This window comes from Phyllobates terribilis, unplaced genomic scaffold, assembly GCF_046119375.1.
Source record: "Phyllobates terribilis strain yellow unplaced genomic scaffold, ASM4611937v1 Scaffold_3__8_contigs__length_932513732, whole genome shotgun sequence".
Classification (NCBI taxonomy): domain Eukaryota; kingdom Metazoa; phylum Chordata; class Amphibia; order Anura; family Dendrobatidae; genus Phyllobates; species Phyllobates terribilis.
The window spans coordinates 671,226,847-671,243,215 of NW_027362763.1; the positions used below are offsets into that span (position 1 = coordinate 671,226,847).

Sequence of the window (16,369 nt, forward strand, 5' to 3'; positions counted from 1 at the left end):
ACCACACAGGAGAGCCGACAGATCCTCGATATACTACACCACACAGGAGAGCCGACACATCCTCTATATACTACACCACAAAGGAGAGCTGACAGATCCTCTATATACTACACCACACAGGAGAGCCGACACATCCTCTATATACTACACCACACAGGAGAGCTGACAGATCCTCGATATACTACACCACACAGGAGAGCCGACACATCCTCTATATACTACACCACACAGGAGAGCTGACAGATCCTCTATATACTACACCACACAGGAGAGCTGACAGATCCTCTATATACTACACCACACAGGAGAGCCGACAGATCCTCGATATACTACACCACACAGGAGAGCCGACACATCCTCTATATACTACACCACACAGGAGAGCCGACAGATCCTCGATATACTACACCACACAGGAGAGCCGACAGATCCTCGATATACTACACCACACAGGAGAGCCGACAGATCCTCGATATACTACACCACACAGGAGAGCCGACACATCCTCTATATACTACACCACACAGGAGCGCTGACAGATCCTCGATATACTACACCACACAGGAGAGCCGACAAATCCTCTATATACTACACCACACAGGAGAGCCGACAGATCCTCGATATACTACACCACACAGGAGAGCCGACAGATCCTCTATATACTACACCACACAGGAGAGCCGACAGATCCTCTATATACTACACCACACAGGAGAGCCGACAGATCCTCGATATACTACACCACACAGGAGATCCGACAGATCCTCGATATACTACACCACACAGGAGAGCCGACACATCCTCTATATACTACACCACACAGGAGCGCTGACAGATCCTCTACACTACACTGCATTTAACTGTATCCTCCCTGGTGCTAACGACGCCGTGCACCAGGGAGGAACCGAGCAGAGGGACCAGGTGCTACTCCAGGCCAGACCCCGGACACGGCTGTTGACCCACACCGGGGAATACAGGAACAGGCAGGCTAGGCTGGCACACAGATAGGTGGGTATTGGCAGGCACGGCTGGCATGCAGACAGGTGGGCACTGGCAGGCACGGCTGGAGTGCAGACAGGAGGATACTGGCAGGCATGGTTGGTATGCAGACAGGAGGGTACTGACAAGTACGGCTGGCGTGCAGACGGGGAGGTACTAGCAGGTTGGAGCACAGGCTGGATAGGGTCCAGTACAGACTGGGTTCAGGAACAGTACCGCAGATGTGGTAGACAAGCAGAGCAGAGAGGAACCGCTGGAGCGGTGGGCAAGGCGGAGCAGAGAGGTACCGCCGGAGCGGTGAGCAAGCAGAGCAGGGAGAAACCGTGGGAGCGGTGAGCAAGGCGCAGCAGGCAGGAACCGCCGGAGCGGTGAGCAAGGCAGACCAGAGAGGAACCGCCGGAGCTGTGAGCAAGGCAGAGCAGGAAGGAACCGCCGGAGCGGTGAGCAAGGCAGAGCAGGAAGGAACTGCCGGAGCGGTAAGCAAGGCAGAGCAGGAAGGAACCGCCGGAGCGGTGAGCAAGGCAGAGCAGGAAGGAACCGCCGGAGCGGTGAGCAAGGCAGAGCAGGAAGGAACCGCCGGAGCGGCGAGCAAGGCAGAGCAGGCAGGAACCGCCGGAGCGGCGAGCAAGGCAGAGCAGGCAGGAACCGCCGGAGCGGTGAGCAAGGCAGAGCGGGAAGGAACCGCCGGAGCGGTGAGCAAGGCAGAGCGGGCAGGAACCGCCGGAGCGGGGAGCAAGACAGAGCGGGCAGGAACCGCCGCAGCGGCGAGCAAGGCAGAGCGGGCAGGAACGCCGGAGCGGCGAGCAAGGCAGAGCGGGCAGGAACCACCAGAGAGGTGAGCAAGGCAGAGAGGACAGGGCTCTGTTCACACTGAACAGACTGGAAGAGAAAAGCAGAACCAGATACACACAAGGTACTTGCAATGAAGTAGCGAGTGGATTCTAAACTCACAAACGGAAGTACAGCTATAACGAGTAGGAGTTAGGTGCAGGTTCAGACTCTGCAGAAAAAGGGAAGGTACCGACATAGAGAAAAACAGGTAACAGGCTAGGAGAATGTTCAGACAGGAACTGACACTGCAGCGAGATACAGGAGCGAGTCTGGGTATGCGGCCCCCAGAAGGCGGGACGAACAGGCTAGGAGCGTGTTCAGACAGGCCTGGGATTACAGCCTCCAGGAAGGCGGACAGGCAGGAAAAACAGAACAGGACCTGGCACATCAGAGGCAAGAAGCCCTCTGAGGATAAGCGTTGCTCAGGCATCAGCTTCCAGGTGGAGCTGGTTTAAATATCCAGTGACAGACAGCAATAGGCTGAGGACGCATTAGGGGTGTGCCCACAACAGCTACAAAAAACAGGAAGTAACCGGGCCGCCGCCCTAAGCAGTCAGAGCAGAGACAAACAGACAGCATGAATAGAAGCCAGGTTAGCAGACTGGACTGAAGATCAAGTTTGCGATCTTGCATAGTGAGAGATGGTGCACCATGCAAGCCCGCCACCAGGTATGTTACAATAGGCGCGCCGATGAGCGAGAGAATAATGCACACTCATGTCGGCGTGTGTTAAATGCCACTGTACGAGATTGACATTGGCATTTAACATGCGCCATAGATGAAAGACGGATGTTGTAAAGGTGTTAAAACCTGAGGGTCCCCTTCCCCACTGTGTCACCTCTAATTTCCTGTTGGCCCCCTCACCCACTGCGTCACCTAATGTCTTGTGGGCTTGCTCAGAGGGGGTAAGGGGAACCACAGTAAAATAGAGGTGACTGACACAGTGGGGGAGTGGGCCCACAGGAAATTAGAGGTCAATGAGTGGGGGAGGGGGCCCACAGGAAATTAGAGGTGAATCAGTGGGGGAGGGGGTCCATAGGAAATTAGAGGTGAATCAGTGGGGGAGGGGGCCCACAGGAAATTAGAGGTGAATCAGTGGGGGAGGGGGCCCACAGGGCAGTCACGCACCATGCTGTTGGCCGGTGCTGGCTATTAGGGTCTTCATCACAAAAAGGGGTGAATACATATGCACATGCCAATTTTTACTTATTTGAGCCCATAAATTTAATTTATGGCGATATTTCTCTCTCTTCACTTCGCCAGCTTAGACTATTTAGTTCTGATGCATCACACACAAGTCGGATTAGAAGAACAGGTTGTATTGTAACATATCATACACATTAGATGGTCGGCTGATGCAAGTCTGTATTGCCACCATTAGGGCATTTGTAAACGTTGAGTATTTGCCGCAGGTTTTTTAGCAGAGGAAAAATGCTGTGTAAAATGTGCGCATTTTGTTTTTGCGTGCGTTTTTATGCTTTTTTACTTCCGTTTTTTTCCCATTCATTTGTATGGATAGAAAACGCTGCAAAACCGTTGAAAGAATTGATGCGCTGCAGATTTGAAAAAATACATTGATGGTTCAAATCTGCAAGGAAAAAAATAAGCACCGTGTGCATGAAATTTCATTCACTTTACTGGTACTGTAAAACACGGGGGAAAACTCAGCAAATATGCAACATGTGAACAATCCATGAGAAAGTCTATCACATTAGGCAACTGTCTGCTTGTCTAAATCACTTCACATCCTATTTGCAGCCATTTATTTGCTGCACTAAATTTTGCATCATTTTCCTTTCTGTGTCCTGGACGACCATTTAATTTAGTGAAATAGAAGAAAAGTCTCATAAAAAATAGTTCAATTGCGGCGCAGGGTCTTTGCTCCTATAACGTGTTCCCGAGATGGCCAATTTCCGTTTTTTCCTCCTCTTCTTCCCAGAGCCATAACTTTTTTATTTTTCTGTCCACATAGACATGCGAGGGCTTGTTTTTTTGCAGTACGATCTGTACTTTTGAATGACACCGTTCATTTTACCACACAGTGTACTGGAAAACGGGAACAAAATTTCAGTCGATGGATCTAGGCAAGGGCTTTTTTTTTGCAGGGCGATACGTCGTTTTCATTGATACCATTTTGGGATCGATATGACGTTTTGATCGCTTTGTACATCATTTTTGTGGTATTGCAGCAACCAAAAACTTAATTTTGGAGTTTTTAAAATTTTTCCCGTTTACGGTGTTTATGAATCATGTTAATTATGTTTATATTTTGATTGAACTGACTTTGTTGAACGCAGCGATACCACATGTGTATTTTTAATTTTTTTTTTTAATTATTTTTCTTTTCACTGGAGGAAAAAATGGGGTGATCTGGACTTTTATGTTATTTTTATTATTTTCATATTTTTTTAAAACATGTTTTTACTTTTCCCTGTATTTATTATTCCCCTTAGGAAACTTAAACCTCATCTGATAGCTTGTACTATATACAGCAATACATCAGTATTGCTGCATATAATAAAAATCACGGCCTCCTTTGATGCCTGGCCACAAGCCAGGCTTCATGGGAGCCCCATAGTGACCAGCACGGAGATCTTCAACCCTCCGCTGTCGTAGCAATCAATCGGCGATCCGTGATCATGTCACAGGTGCTCTGATGGGTGCATAGAATGATGCGCCCCCATGCAAGTGTGCTATAAATACCGCTGGAGACTATAGCGGGAGCTGGGGACTATAGCGGGAGCTGGGGACTATAGCGGGAGCTGGGGACTATAGCGGGAGCTGGAGACTATAGCAGGAGCTGGGGACTATAGCAGGAGATCAGACTAGTCCGGCGCTACTAATCACTCAAGACACAACCTCTCCCACTCAGCCACTCCACTCTTCCCAGCTGTACATGTGGTAATTGGAGCGGGAGAGGTTATATTTTGATTGGTGGCGCTGGACTAGTCTGATCTGCTATGGTCCCCAGATCTTCAAAGTATATTTTCTCTCAAACACCGGAGCGTATCAGAAAATAATATTGTGCAGCCAGGCCGCGATTTATGCTGCTGAGGTTTGGGCAGCATGAATCTCCTAACAGGTTCCCTTTAGGTCTTCTTTACAAAATGTTGCAGTATGCACTAAAATGCGATTGTAAATATGTTAAATGTTGGTCAGGCATTGCTTTTCTGAGTAAGATGATATTAATACCTGGTGATCTTTGCTCATTCATGATTTTTACAGTATGAGACACAATCAGGCTTATTGCCACACAACCAAGACCGTCTCTGCTCACATGAAGCCTGGTTCCAAATCTCTCCAACAAAACAAATTATGGCTAAAGCGTCCAGTTAATAAGGAAAATGAGTGTGACCACCGTGCATCAAAGCGGCTGAAGGGACCTTGTCTGATCATCAGACGACAAGAGATGACAGCTTTCTTCAAGTTATTTGGTAGGTCTCAGTGATCTGTCACCAGAATGTTACTATTGTTTGCTTGAGTTTATGTTCCCACGTTGTGAATACATTGTGGACTTTCCACTGTGGATTATAGCTGGTGATTCTGCAACACACTCTTGCTGCTGTATTATGGACGAGATTTTATCAAAATAGAAAAAACACGTAATATGGTTTTGCTGCCATGGATTTTGCCTTGGGGTTTCCATTAAGTTAATTAAGTAAGCTACTTGGTGTTTTTATACCGCTCTGGGATATATAATATATATTTATATATATTAGATCAATGGGGGTTTGACAGTGACACTACAAAACGACTCCTATGGAAAAGAATAATAGCTGTTCTGCAGCACTCAGCAGTGGCTGCTACACATTGAATGGAGCTGTGCTGTGCAGCTACGGTCCATTTTGTTATGTAGGATAGATCATCAGTATCAGAAGATGGTGTCCGATACTTGGAACCCCCACAAGTCACCTGTAAAAAGCTTTGGCGGAGACGAGATGTAAACACTGCAGATCACCGCTCCATTCGATGTGTAGCAGCTGCTGCTGAGTGCCGACAGAGTTTGAGCCAAGTGTCATTTGAATAATCGGCGCCGATTTTCTCGGCCTAATAGAGTGGATATAGGTAGGGAACGGTGCAAAATTTTTAACGAAACCCAATTGCAAAAATTAATTTTAGCCTTAATTTCATGCATTTAAGTAAGAAAAAAATAAACAACCTCTTTAAAACAGGAGATGACTATTTTCAATGAAGATACTGTATGCACATTTATCGTTCACCTTTCATTTAAAATTATTTTTATTCCAGATGACGACTTAATTCAAGACTTCCTGTGGATGGACTGTTGTTGTAAAATAGCAGATAAGGTAAAGTGTCTCCTGTATTACAGTTTGTTGTGTGAAAATAAAGATAGAAAGAGGTTTTCATGCAAGTAAATTAACATTTTAGAAGTACAAATATCAAACTGCCATGTGTAGTACTTAGTTTTGCAATTCTTTACGTCCGTGTACAAATCCCCCCCCACTTGTCTTTTGTTTCTATGGGAAAGTGTCAAATAAACGCTCACTGGTGATAATGTGTCATCTGTGATGTCGGGAAACAAACAATTGTGGTGACATACATTGCAGTATGATGTCACACACACCGCCACAAGAAATAAAAGGTGTCCTGCAGAAGAAAGCATGGCACTCAGAATGGCTCCATACCAACAATTTCTAAGTTGCAGAAATTTCTGTGACAAATCTGATGTGCGAAGTTCAGAAACATCAAATACGCTGCAGAGTTTCCATACGAATTTGTATACAGAAAATCTGCAGTGTATTACAGTGCCAGCACAGTGGATGAGATTTTACGAAATGTCATCCAGACGTAGTTGAAATTAACCCACCGTGCGGATAAAATCCACAGAATGTCAATTTCTGGTACAGACTTTGAGTGAATTTCACATTTTAATTGCAAAATTATAGTGCAGAACTTATACGTGTGAACACACCCTCGGGGCATGCGCACGAGATGTCTTTTACAGGCGGGTCCGTTCCGAAACCCACCTCAAAAAGCGCCCAGAAAACGCTCAGTAGAATGAACATGTGTATGTACGGGCAACAATGACTTGCTGTTCATATGTTCAGTCCTTTGTAACCTCTTCAGGTTTCCAAAGACACCAAGCGGTTAAAAAAAGCGAGCGGAACATTCTTCTGGTGTTTTCTGCTCTAAAGACTCCCCATACTTTACAATAGAAGTCATCGGTAAGGCTCAAAAAGACACCTTGGTGTGTTTTCTGAGTATTTTGTCTGCGTTCTTTCTTGCAAAACCGCTAGCAGTTTCTGCATTAAGAATGGAATTAAATACTAGTACAAAAAATGCAACAAAAACATAAAAAAGTGCTCAGGAAAGTAAACAAGAAATACTTAAAAATACATTTCAAGAAAAAAACTGCTACGTTTACTGAAGCATCTTCCTTCTTGAAAAACTTGGCGGGTTTGCCCGCCTGAAAAAGACATTGTGTGCACACACCCTTACGGCTCCTGCACAATTTGTTTCACAGCTCTGTTACATAGATCCATTATGAGGCAGTGATGTGCTCAAACCCTCCTCTGTACCTTCACGTACCTCTGGGTTTTTTAGGCTTTTGGTACATAAAGGTCCGGATTCATTAAAGTGTAAGGTTCGTTTTAATTTTTATTTCATAAATCAATAGTACAATTTTGTAATGTATCCTATCAGAGATATCTGCTTCTTTCCCCTCCTGGGATGATTTTTCATTCTCAATTCATGAGTAAAATCTGTCTTTAGTGAACATAGATTTTCAAATTACGGAGATAAGAGATGGCAGCTGGTGCTTTTAAAATTCTATGGAGGAGGGGGAGGAGCCAAAGACAGACAGTTACAGTTCTCCACAGAACTTTATGAGCACCAACTGTTAGCTCCTGTCTCAGTAATGGTAAATTCTGTATTTATTCAATACACATTTTACCTGTGAATTGAGAATTTTAAAAATGAATGATCAATCCAGGAGGAGAAAGAGGCGGATTTCTCTGATAAGATAATATCACAAAATGTCTTATTTTCATGTGTACTACTGATTTCTGAATTATTTTTTTTTAAATGACAGTTAATTTTTAAGACGACTATTTTGCACCCCAGTCTTCATGAAGGGACGCTGGAGTAATATTTGCCAAATTCATTTGCCAAACACATTGGACCTGATTTTCTCCCGGCTTTGCTCAGTACATGACTTTACTAACTCTCCCCTTCCACTCTCTGACCATAATCTTCTTTCATTCTCTGTCAAGAACTGTGACTCTACTCAAGACACTCCCACCGTCCACACTTATAGAAATTTACGCGCCATTAACACCCAGAAATTTATAAAAAGGTTGCAATCATCATTGGCCCCAATCTCCTCCCTCTCATGTCCCGAATCTGCATTGAAGCATTATAACAAAATAATGCTATGCGCCCTGGATGAAGCCGCACCTCCTACACAAAGAACAATTCGGCATAGACGGCGACAACCCTGGCACACGCCTCAAACACGTCTTCTCCAGAGGTACTCCAGGTGCGCTGAACGGCTGTGGAGAAAATCAAATCTGCCCGAAGATTTCCTCCACTATAAATTTATGCTCAAAACATATAACTCTGCCCTTCACCTCTCCAAACAAACCTACTTTAACAACCTCATCATCTCACTTTCCAATAATCCTAAACGACTCTTTGACACGTTTCATTCTCTCCTGAATCAAACAGCACAGGCCCCGACCACCGACCTCAGCGCTGACGATCTGGCTAACTATTTCAAAGAAAAAATTGACCATATCCGACAGGAAATTTTCTCCCAATCCCCAAATGTTATGCATGCTCCCCCCCGCCACATTGTATCTTGCTCATTTTCTGACTTCGAACCAGTCACGGAAGATGAAGTGATCAGGCTCCTTGCATCTTCTCGCCCTACCACCTGCACCAGCGACCCTATTCCCTCACATCTCCTTCAGTCCCTTGCTCCAGCTGTCACCTCTCACCTAACTAAAATTTTCAACCTTTCCCTCTCATCTGGTATCTTTCCCTCTTCTTTTAAACACGCCAGCATACAACCATTACTTAAAAAACCATCCCTCGACCAGAACTGCACGGCCAACTACAGACCTGTTTCCAATCTTCCCTTTATCTCTAAACTCCTGGAACGCCTGGTCCACTCCCGTCTAATCCGCTATCTCTCAGACAACTCTCTTCTTGACCCTTTACAATCTGGTTTCCGCTCTTTACATTCTACTGAAACTGCCCTCACTAAAGTCTCTAATGATCTACTAACAGCTAAATCTAATGGTCACTACTCCCTGCTGATTCTCCTGGATCTCTCTGCAGCATTTGACACTGTGGATCACCAGCTCCTCCTCACTATGCTCCGCACTATTGGCCTCAAGGACACGGTTCTCTCCTGGTTCTCCTCTTATCTCTCTGACCGCTCCTTCTCTGTGTCTTTCGCCGGCTCCTCCTCCTCCCTACTTCCTCTTACTGTCGGGGTTCCTCAAGGATCAGTCCTAGGCCCCCTTCTTTTCTCCTTATACACCGCTCCTATTGGACAAACAATCAGTAGATTCGGTTTTCAGTACCATCTCTATGCTGATGACACCCAATTATACACCTCTGCTCCGGACATCACCCCTGCATTACTACAAAAGACCAGTGATTGTCTTTCTGCTGTGTCTAACATTATGTCCTCCCTCTACCTAAAACTGAATCTGTCAAAAACTGAACTACTCGTCTTTCCTCCCTCCATTAATCTACCTGTGCCCGATATTGCCATCTCCGTTTGTGGCTCAACCATTACTCCCCAGCTACAAGCCCGCTGTCTTGGGGTCATTTTTGATTCAGATCTTTCTTTCACTCCTCACATCAAATCACTCGCTCGTTCATGTCATCTACACCTCAAAAACATCTCAAGAATCAGGACTTTTCTCACCTTTGACTCGGCAAAAACTCTTACTGTCGCTCTTATTCATTCTCGTCTTGACTATTGCAACGCTCTACTAATCGGTCTCCCTCTTACTAAACTCTCCCCTCTCCAATCCATCCTGAACGCAGCAGCCAGGATCATATTCCTCGCCAACCGCTACTCAGATGCCTCTTCCCTGTGCCAGTCATGGCATTGGTTGCCCATCCAATATAGAGTTCGTTTTAAACTTATCACGCTTACCCACAAAGCGCTCCATGCTTCAGTACCCCCCTACATCTCCTCCCTTGTCTCAGTCTACCACCCTACACGTGCCCTCCGTTCTGCAAATGACTTGAAACTAAAATCCTCCATAATCCGAACTTCCCACTCCCGTCTCCAAGATTTCTCGCGTGCTGCGCCAATTCTCTGGAATGCACTGCCCAGGACAGTTCGATTAATTCCCAATACCCACAGTTTCAAGCGAACCCTAAAAACACATTTCTTTAGACTGGCGTATCACCTAAACACACTCTGTCCATCCCAGCTTTCCCCCATATTAAAATCTTCTTCAACTTCGGGTTCAAACCAACCATGCACATAAAAGCCTCTGTCAGGACTGCACACATACTGGCAGGCGACCAGTCCATGTATTATTATTTATCCTATTCAGTATATCAAGGCTGCATTATACAATATATGTACTTTTTACCTTTTGTGTCTCCCCCACTTCCTCATAGACTGTAAGCTCGCGAGCAGGGCCCTCACTCCGTTCGATATGAGATATGCTTATTCTGTATTGTCTGTATAAGTCCCCCCTAAAATTTGTAAAGTGCTGCGGAATATGTTGGCGCTATAAAAATAAACTATTATTATTATATTATTAATTCATTAAGAGCCCTGCGCCTCCGCTAGACATGTTGCTGCAGGGAGAGTCTTGCGTACATTTCTAGTATAATTTATGACACATTGGAGGTGCAGATTAGGATGAATGTGTTGGGCCCTGTTCCACCTACCGTATTTTTCGGACTATAAGACGCACGTAGGTTTTAGAGGAGGAAAATAGAAAAAAAATGTACACAAAAAATGTGGTTATGATGCACTGTTCTGGGGGATGGGGTCTGCTGCTGACACTGATATAGGTGTAATGTCCCACAATTCTGTACTAATATCCCCCGTCCTGATATACATGGCTGAGATGAGCTGCTGGAAAAGTCACGGCTCTCCACGCCGGGACTATGGACGTAGAGAGTAGTGTCTATTCATTCTCCTTAATAGCGCGCACAGTGTCAGCCACGGGCTGGGCGATCACGTGTTCCCGCTATTAAAGAGCATGAATATTCACTACTCCCCCTACCCATGGGAGTGGGGAGTAGTGAATATTCATGCTCTTTAATAGCGGTCGCACATGATAGCTGAGCCGCAGCAGAAAGCCGGCGGCTCCTATTAAGGAGACAAGCTCATGGGCGTGGGGAGCACTGAATATTAATTTTCTTGAGCAGCGGGCACAGTGTTGGCTGCGGCTCCTGCCTCCAATGCCCGCTTCTTTGCTGCTCCCCCTCCATCCACAGCAACACCATTCGGACTGCACACATTCGGACTATAAGACGCACCCCTCCCCCCCACACTTTCCTCCAAAATTTTGGAGGAAAAAAGTGTGTCTTATAGTCCGAGAAATACGGTAAGTTCAACCCATTTTTTCAAAAAGTTGTCGGGGCCTGGTGAAAAAGCGCCAAAAGTTGCTAAATTGTGCGTCACTCCGAGGAGTTTTACACCCGAATTCTGGTAAAAACTTCTTGATGAAACGGGCCACAGAAAATTCTAATTTCCCTGGAAACATTACAAAAAAATCTAACACAGCTCCATGCACCTGGGTCTGAGTGACTGTGTGTCAGGGCAGATCTGTGGTCTATTCCTGCTAGACAGAGGGGTCCAGCATATGGGCACATCCTAATGACAGGAGTGAGGAAATGCTGAAATACAATTATCATGATACCGCTTGAATCAGGGGACACTTTTATGGTGATTGTAGGGGTATAATTTGACAAATGATGATGACTCTAATAACCTAAAGACTAGTGTTGAGCGAGCATGCTCGACACTGTTCAGTACTCGCCCGAGCATCACGCTACTCGGGATGTTCGGCGAGCACCGAGCATTTCCGGGTTACTCGGGCGGGAGCTCGGGTCTCCGCCCTGCATGTTTGGTGCTCTTTACAGAGCCAATGAACATGCAGGGATTGCCAGCCAGTCACTGTAATGCCGCAGCCATGTTGTTTGTGGGCATTACAGTGATTGGCTGGCCGCACAGCGTCACCTCGAGTATTTAAAACCGGGCGCCTCCGCCTTGGACACAGACGGCTGGGATCAGACAGTGTAGGGACAGCGCTGCTGAGTTAGGGAGAGATTTATACTGCGAAATAGTTAGTGTAGGGTCTGTAAAGGCTGCCAGATCAAACAAACAGTCCTTCTCAGGACTAATATCCATCCCAGATACCAGGCAGGCAGGCTGTATAAGAGATGCAGTGGTTATACCAGCAAACGCTGCATTACAGTCCTGTGTGCTCCTGTTGCCGAAATTGCTGGACTTAGCTCCAGGTCTCGGGGGCCAGGAAAAATCCTTTTTTTTTCATCTAAATCCTCTTTTTTTTTTTCTCCTTCACACTGTACAAATAACCGTCTTATTAACCTTTTGGTGCCCACCCCCCCAAAAAAAAAAAAAAAAAGTGTGTCTGTGACAGTTCAGACACAAATATACCTGTTGAAAATAGTCTGGTGTAGGCCAGAGAAATAGAAGTGTGGTTTTGCAGCTCCACGGTTCAAACCTCTGTATTATCCATTTTGGCCCATTTGTATCTAAAAAAACCCAGTTTGAGTGTGTCGCTCAATGTTCAGCTGCAAATATATATATTTTAAAAAGTCTGGTATACCCCAGTAAATTATAACTGTGGTTTTGCTGTTCCACGGTAAAAAATCTCTATTATCCTGCTTTGGGTATTTTTTGCCGTAAAGAAAAACTAATAGTGTCTCCCTGATTTTTCAGACACAAATATATCTGTTGAAAATAGTCTGGTGTAGGCCCGAGAAATAGAAGTGTGGTTTTCCTCTTCCAAGGTTCTAATCTACTTTTTATTACCCTTTTTCCATTGATAGTGCGAGTGTAAGCTATTTTACTTCATTTACAATGGGCAAGGCGCGTGGCAAGGGACTTGGAACTGGACGTTCTGGTGATGGTGCGTGCAGAGGACGGGGCCGTGGCCAAGGTGAAAATGTGCCACAACCAACAGCCACATCTTCTCGCTCCCACTTCTTGACCGAATTACTAGGGAAGCACAGAACAACACCAGTATTGAGAACTGATCAGTGTGAACAGGTTATTAATTGGATAGCAGATAATACTTCCAGTTACCTGGGCACCACCACCTCCGGTCTGTCTTCCACACGGTCAACTCTTAGTAGCCGTGAGTCTCGACCGCATACTCCTCCTCACCCTGATGCTCCTTCCTCCCACCATGCTGAGTGTCGTCAGACAGCAAGTGATCCCACACTTGGACACTCTGAATAGCTGTTCACTGGTCCATTTCCAGATTTGTGCCCCTCGCCTGCTCCGCTTGAAGTGGTGGAAGAGGAGATCCCATGTAGCGATGCCCAAATATTTGAACAGCCACGGCCACAGGAAGCCGACGCTGGCAATTTGTCACAAGAGGTGGACGATGACGAGACACAATTGCCAGGAAGTGAGGAGGAGGATCGTGGTGCGCAAGTGGAAGAGGAGAAGGTGGTGGATGATCTAGTAACTGACCCAACATGGAAGGAGGACATGCAGAGTGAGGCCAGCAGCACACAGGGGGAGGGAGGCAGAGCACCCCAACAGGCAGGAAGAAACAGTGTGGTGGCCGCACACAGAAGGCAGGCAACAGTTCCCCATAACACCAACACGAAGGACGTTGCCAGTACAACGTGTAGGTCTTCCAGAGTCTGGAATTTTTTTAAAGACTCTGCTGATAACCCCAAAAAGGCCATTTGTACCACCTGCCATGCCAGCATCAGCAGGGGTGGCAAAACGACCAGCCTGACCACCACCAGCATGATCAGGCACATGGCAGCAAAGCACCCGACTTTGTGGGGTGAACCCCAGGGTCCATGACCAGTGTCATCGGGTGTCACCACTGCTTCTTCCGCTGTTGTGCGTGCAATAGAACCCCCTGTTGTGTGTGCAAGGCAATCCCCTGTCCATACTGCATGTAAAGATGCCCCCTCCTCTCAGTCTTCACTTGTTCTGGCAGTTTCTCAAGAAACAGCATCAACGTCCACGTCCCACCGCAGCGTTCAATTGTCCATATCCCAGACCTTTGAACGAAAGCGGAAATTCACAGCCAACGCCCCACAGGCCACAGTCCTAAATTCGCACATTTCACGACTGCTTGCATTGGAAATGCTGCCTTTTAGGCTGGTGGAGACGGAATCCTTCCTCAATCTTGTGGCGGTGGCCGTCCCTCGGTACTCGGTCCCCAGCCAACACTATTTTGCCCGGTGTGCCATCCCCGCACTACACAAGCACGTGTCCCTAAACATCTGCCATGCCCTCAACAACGCAGTTATCGGGAGAGTCCACCTGACAACGGACACGTGGACAAGTGCTTGTGGCCAGGGACAGTACATCTCCCTGACGGCACACTGGGTAAACATAGTGGAAGCCGGGACCCAGTTGGACCTTGGGACGGAACACATCCTCCCCACACCGAGGATTGCGGGCCCTATGTCAGTCAGAGTTGCCCCCACATTGTACAGCTCCTGCGCATCATCCTCCTCCTCCTCATGTTCAGCCTCCATCTCAGATATCACCACATCAGTTACAAGCTGGAAGCACTGCAGTACTGCCTCCGCCAAGCGGCAACAGGCTGTGCTGAAACTCATAAGCTTTGGTGAGAAACCTCACACTGCTTGTGAGTTGTGGACAGCTGTGAAAGAGCAGGCAGATCTGTGGCTGAGACCGCTGAGCCTGCATCCAGGCATGGTCGTGTGTGACAATGTCCGTAACATGGTGGCAGCTCTGAGGCGAGATCACACACGTACCATGCCTGGCTCATGTGCTTAACCTCGTGGTTCAGCGGTTTCTTAAATCGTACCCTGAGTTGCCAGATTTGCTCGTCATAGTACGCCGCCTGTCAGCTCATTTTCGCAAGTCGGCTACAGCTTCCGCCGCCCTTGCTGTGTTGCAGCAGCGTTTGCAGCCTCCGTCACACCGACTGGTGTGTGATGTCCCCACACGTTGGAACTCTACCCTCCACATGTTGCAAAGGATTTGTGAGCAGAAGAGAGCAGTTGTGGAGTACCAGCTGCAACAAAGCCGTCGATATTCAGGTCAGACTCCACACATAAGACCTCAGGAGTGGACCTGGATGTCTGACATATGTACCATCTTGACAAACTTTGAGGAGGCCACCAAGATGGTGAGTGGCAATGACGCCATCATTAGCGTCAGCATTCCACTTGTCTGTCTTTTTCAACGCTCTCTGCAGAGAATTAAAGAGGAGGCATTGCAGCCAGAGTATGATGAGATGGATCAAGAAGCCATAGCGGTCGATTACACACAGCCCAGCCTCATCTCATCCCAACGTGCATTGGGGGACAATGAGGGAGAGGAGGAGGAGGAGAAGGAAGAACATGAGCTTGTATCATGCGCTGTAGACGGTAGTACCTGTACAACTGTCATACCGTCGGTTCAGCGTGGGTGGCCTGAGGACAGGGGGGAGGAGGAGGAGGAGGGGGAGGAGAAGGAGAGCATGGTCAGTCGTCATCTTGGTGAGGACACGGAAGTCTTGCCCGTTACCGGTCTGGCACGCATGGCTGACTTTGTGTTACGCTGCCTTAACCGTGACCCTTGCGTTGTCAAAATGTTGGGTGACAGTCATTACTGGTTGGTGACACTTCTAGACCCATACTACAAGGAGAACTTTATATATCCTATTCCTGAGGTGGACAGGTCTACAAAAATGGGCAGTACCAGAAGGCCCTTGCTGCAGAACTGTTAAAAAAAATTCCCATCTGAACACGCTAGCGGCAGAGGTCACAGTTTGTTGCCCAACCAAGGCGTACATGCGAGAGAGACACAACTGCAATCCAGCAGAGGCAGGTGAACACTGTCAACGTTCTGGGACAGTTTTCTCAGACCCTCCCTTCGGACAGACCCTGAGGCGCGGGGTACTCTCACAAGGAGTGGAAAGTTTCAAAAGATGGTGAGGGAGTACCTTGCCGACCGTACAAGCGTCCTCCATGATTCCTTTGTGCCTTTTAATTATTGGGTATCCAAGCTGGACACTTGGAATGAACTCGCTCTGTACGCCTTGGAGGTCCTGGCCTGCCCTGCCGCTAGTGTGTTATCGGAGCGTGTTTTTAGTGCCGCTGGGGGAATTATAACTGATAAGCGCACTCGCCTGTCAACTGACAATGCTGACAAGCTGACCCTTATCAAAATGAACAAGGGCTGGATTGGGCCAGACTTCTCATCACCACCAAATGACAGCACGGTAACATAAAGTCAAATCCACTGTGTTATTTCGGGAGGTGTATTCCCATGCACCGCTTCACACCCACACATGGGTATACGCTTCCTCATTTCGGCTGTTTTATGTTCTTCTCCTTATCCTCAGCCTCCACCACCACTATA

At 47.1% G+C, this 16,369-nt stretch overlaps 1 protein-coding gene across 1 annotated transcript in view; it reads left to right on the forward strand.

The window, feature by feature from the left end:
* Positions 1 to 2,359: 2,359 nt before the first annotated feature.
* Positions 2,360 to 16,369, forward strand: part of SPDYA (speedy/RINGO cell cycle regulator family member A) — a 32,838-nt gene continuing 18,828 nt past the window's right edge. The window contains exons 1-3 of the mRNA XM_073671784.1: positions 2,360 to 2,499; positions 5,056 to 5,264; positions 6,079 to 6,137. Coding sequence (XP_073527885.1) covers positions 5,057 to 5,264; positions 6,079 to 6,137 — 267 coding nt within the window. The 5' untranslated portion in view covers positions 2,360 to 2,499; position 5,056. The remainder of the gene's footprint in view (positions 2,500 to 5,055; positions 5,265 to 6,078; positions 6,138 to 16,369) is intronic.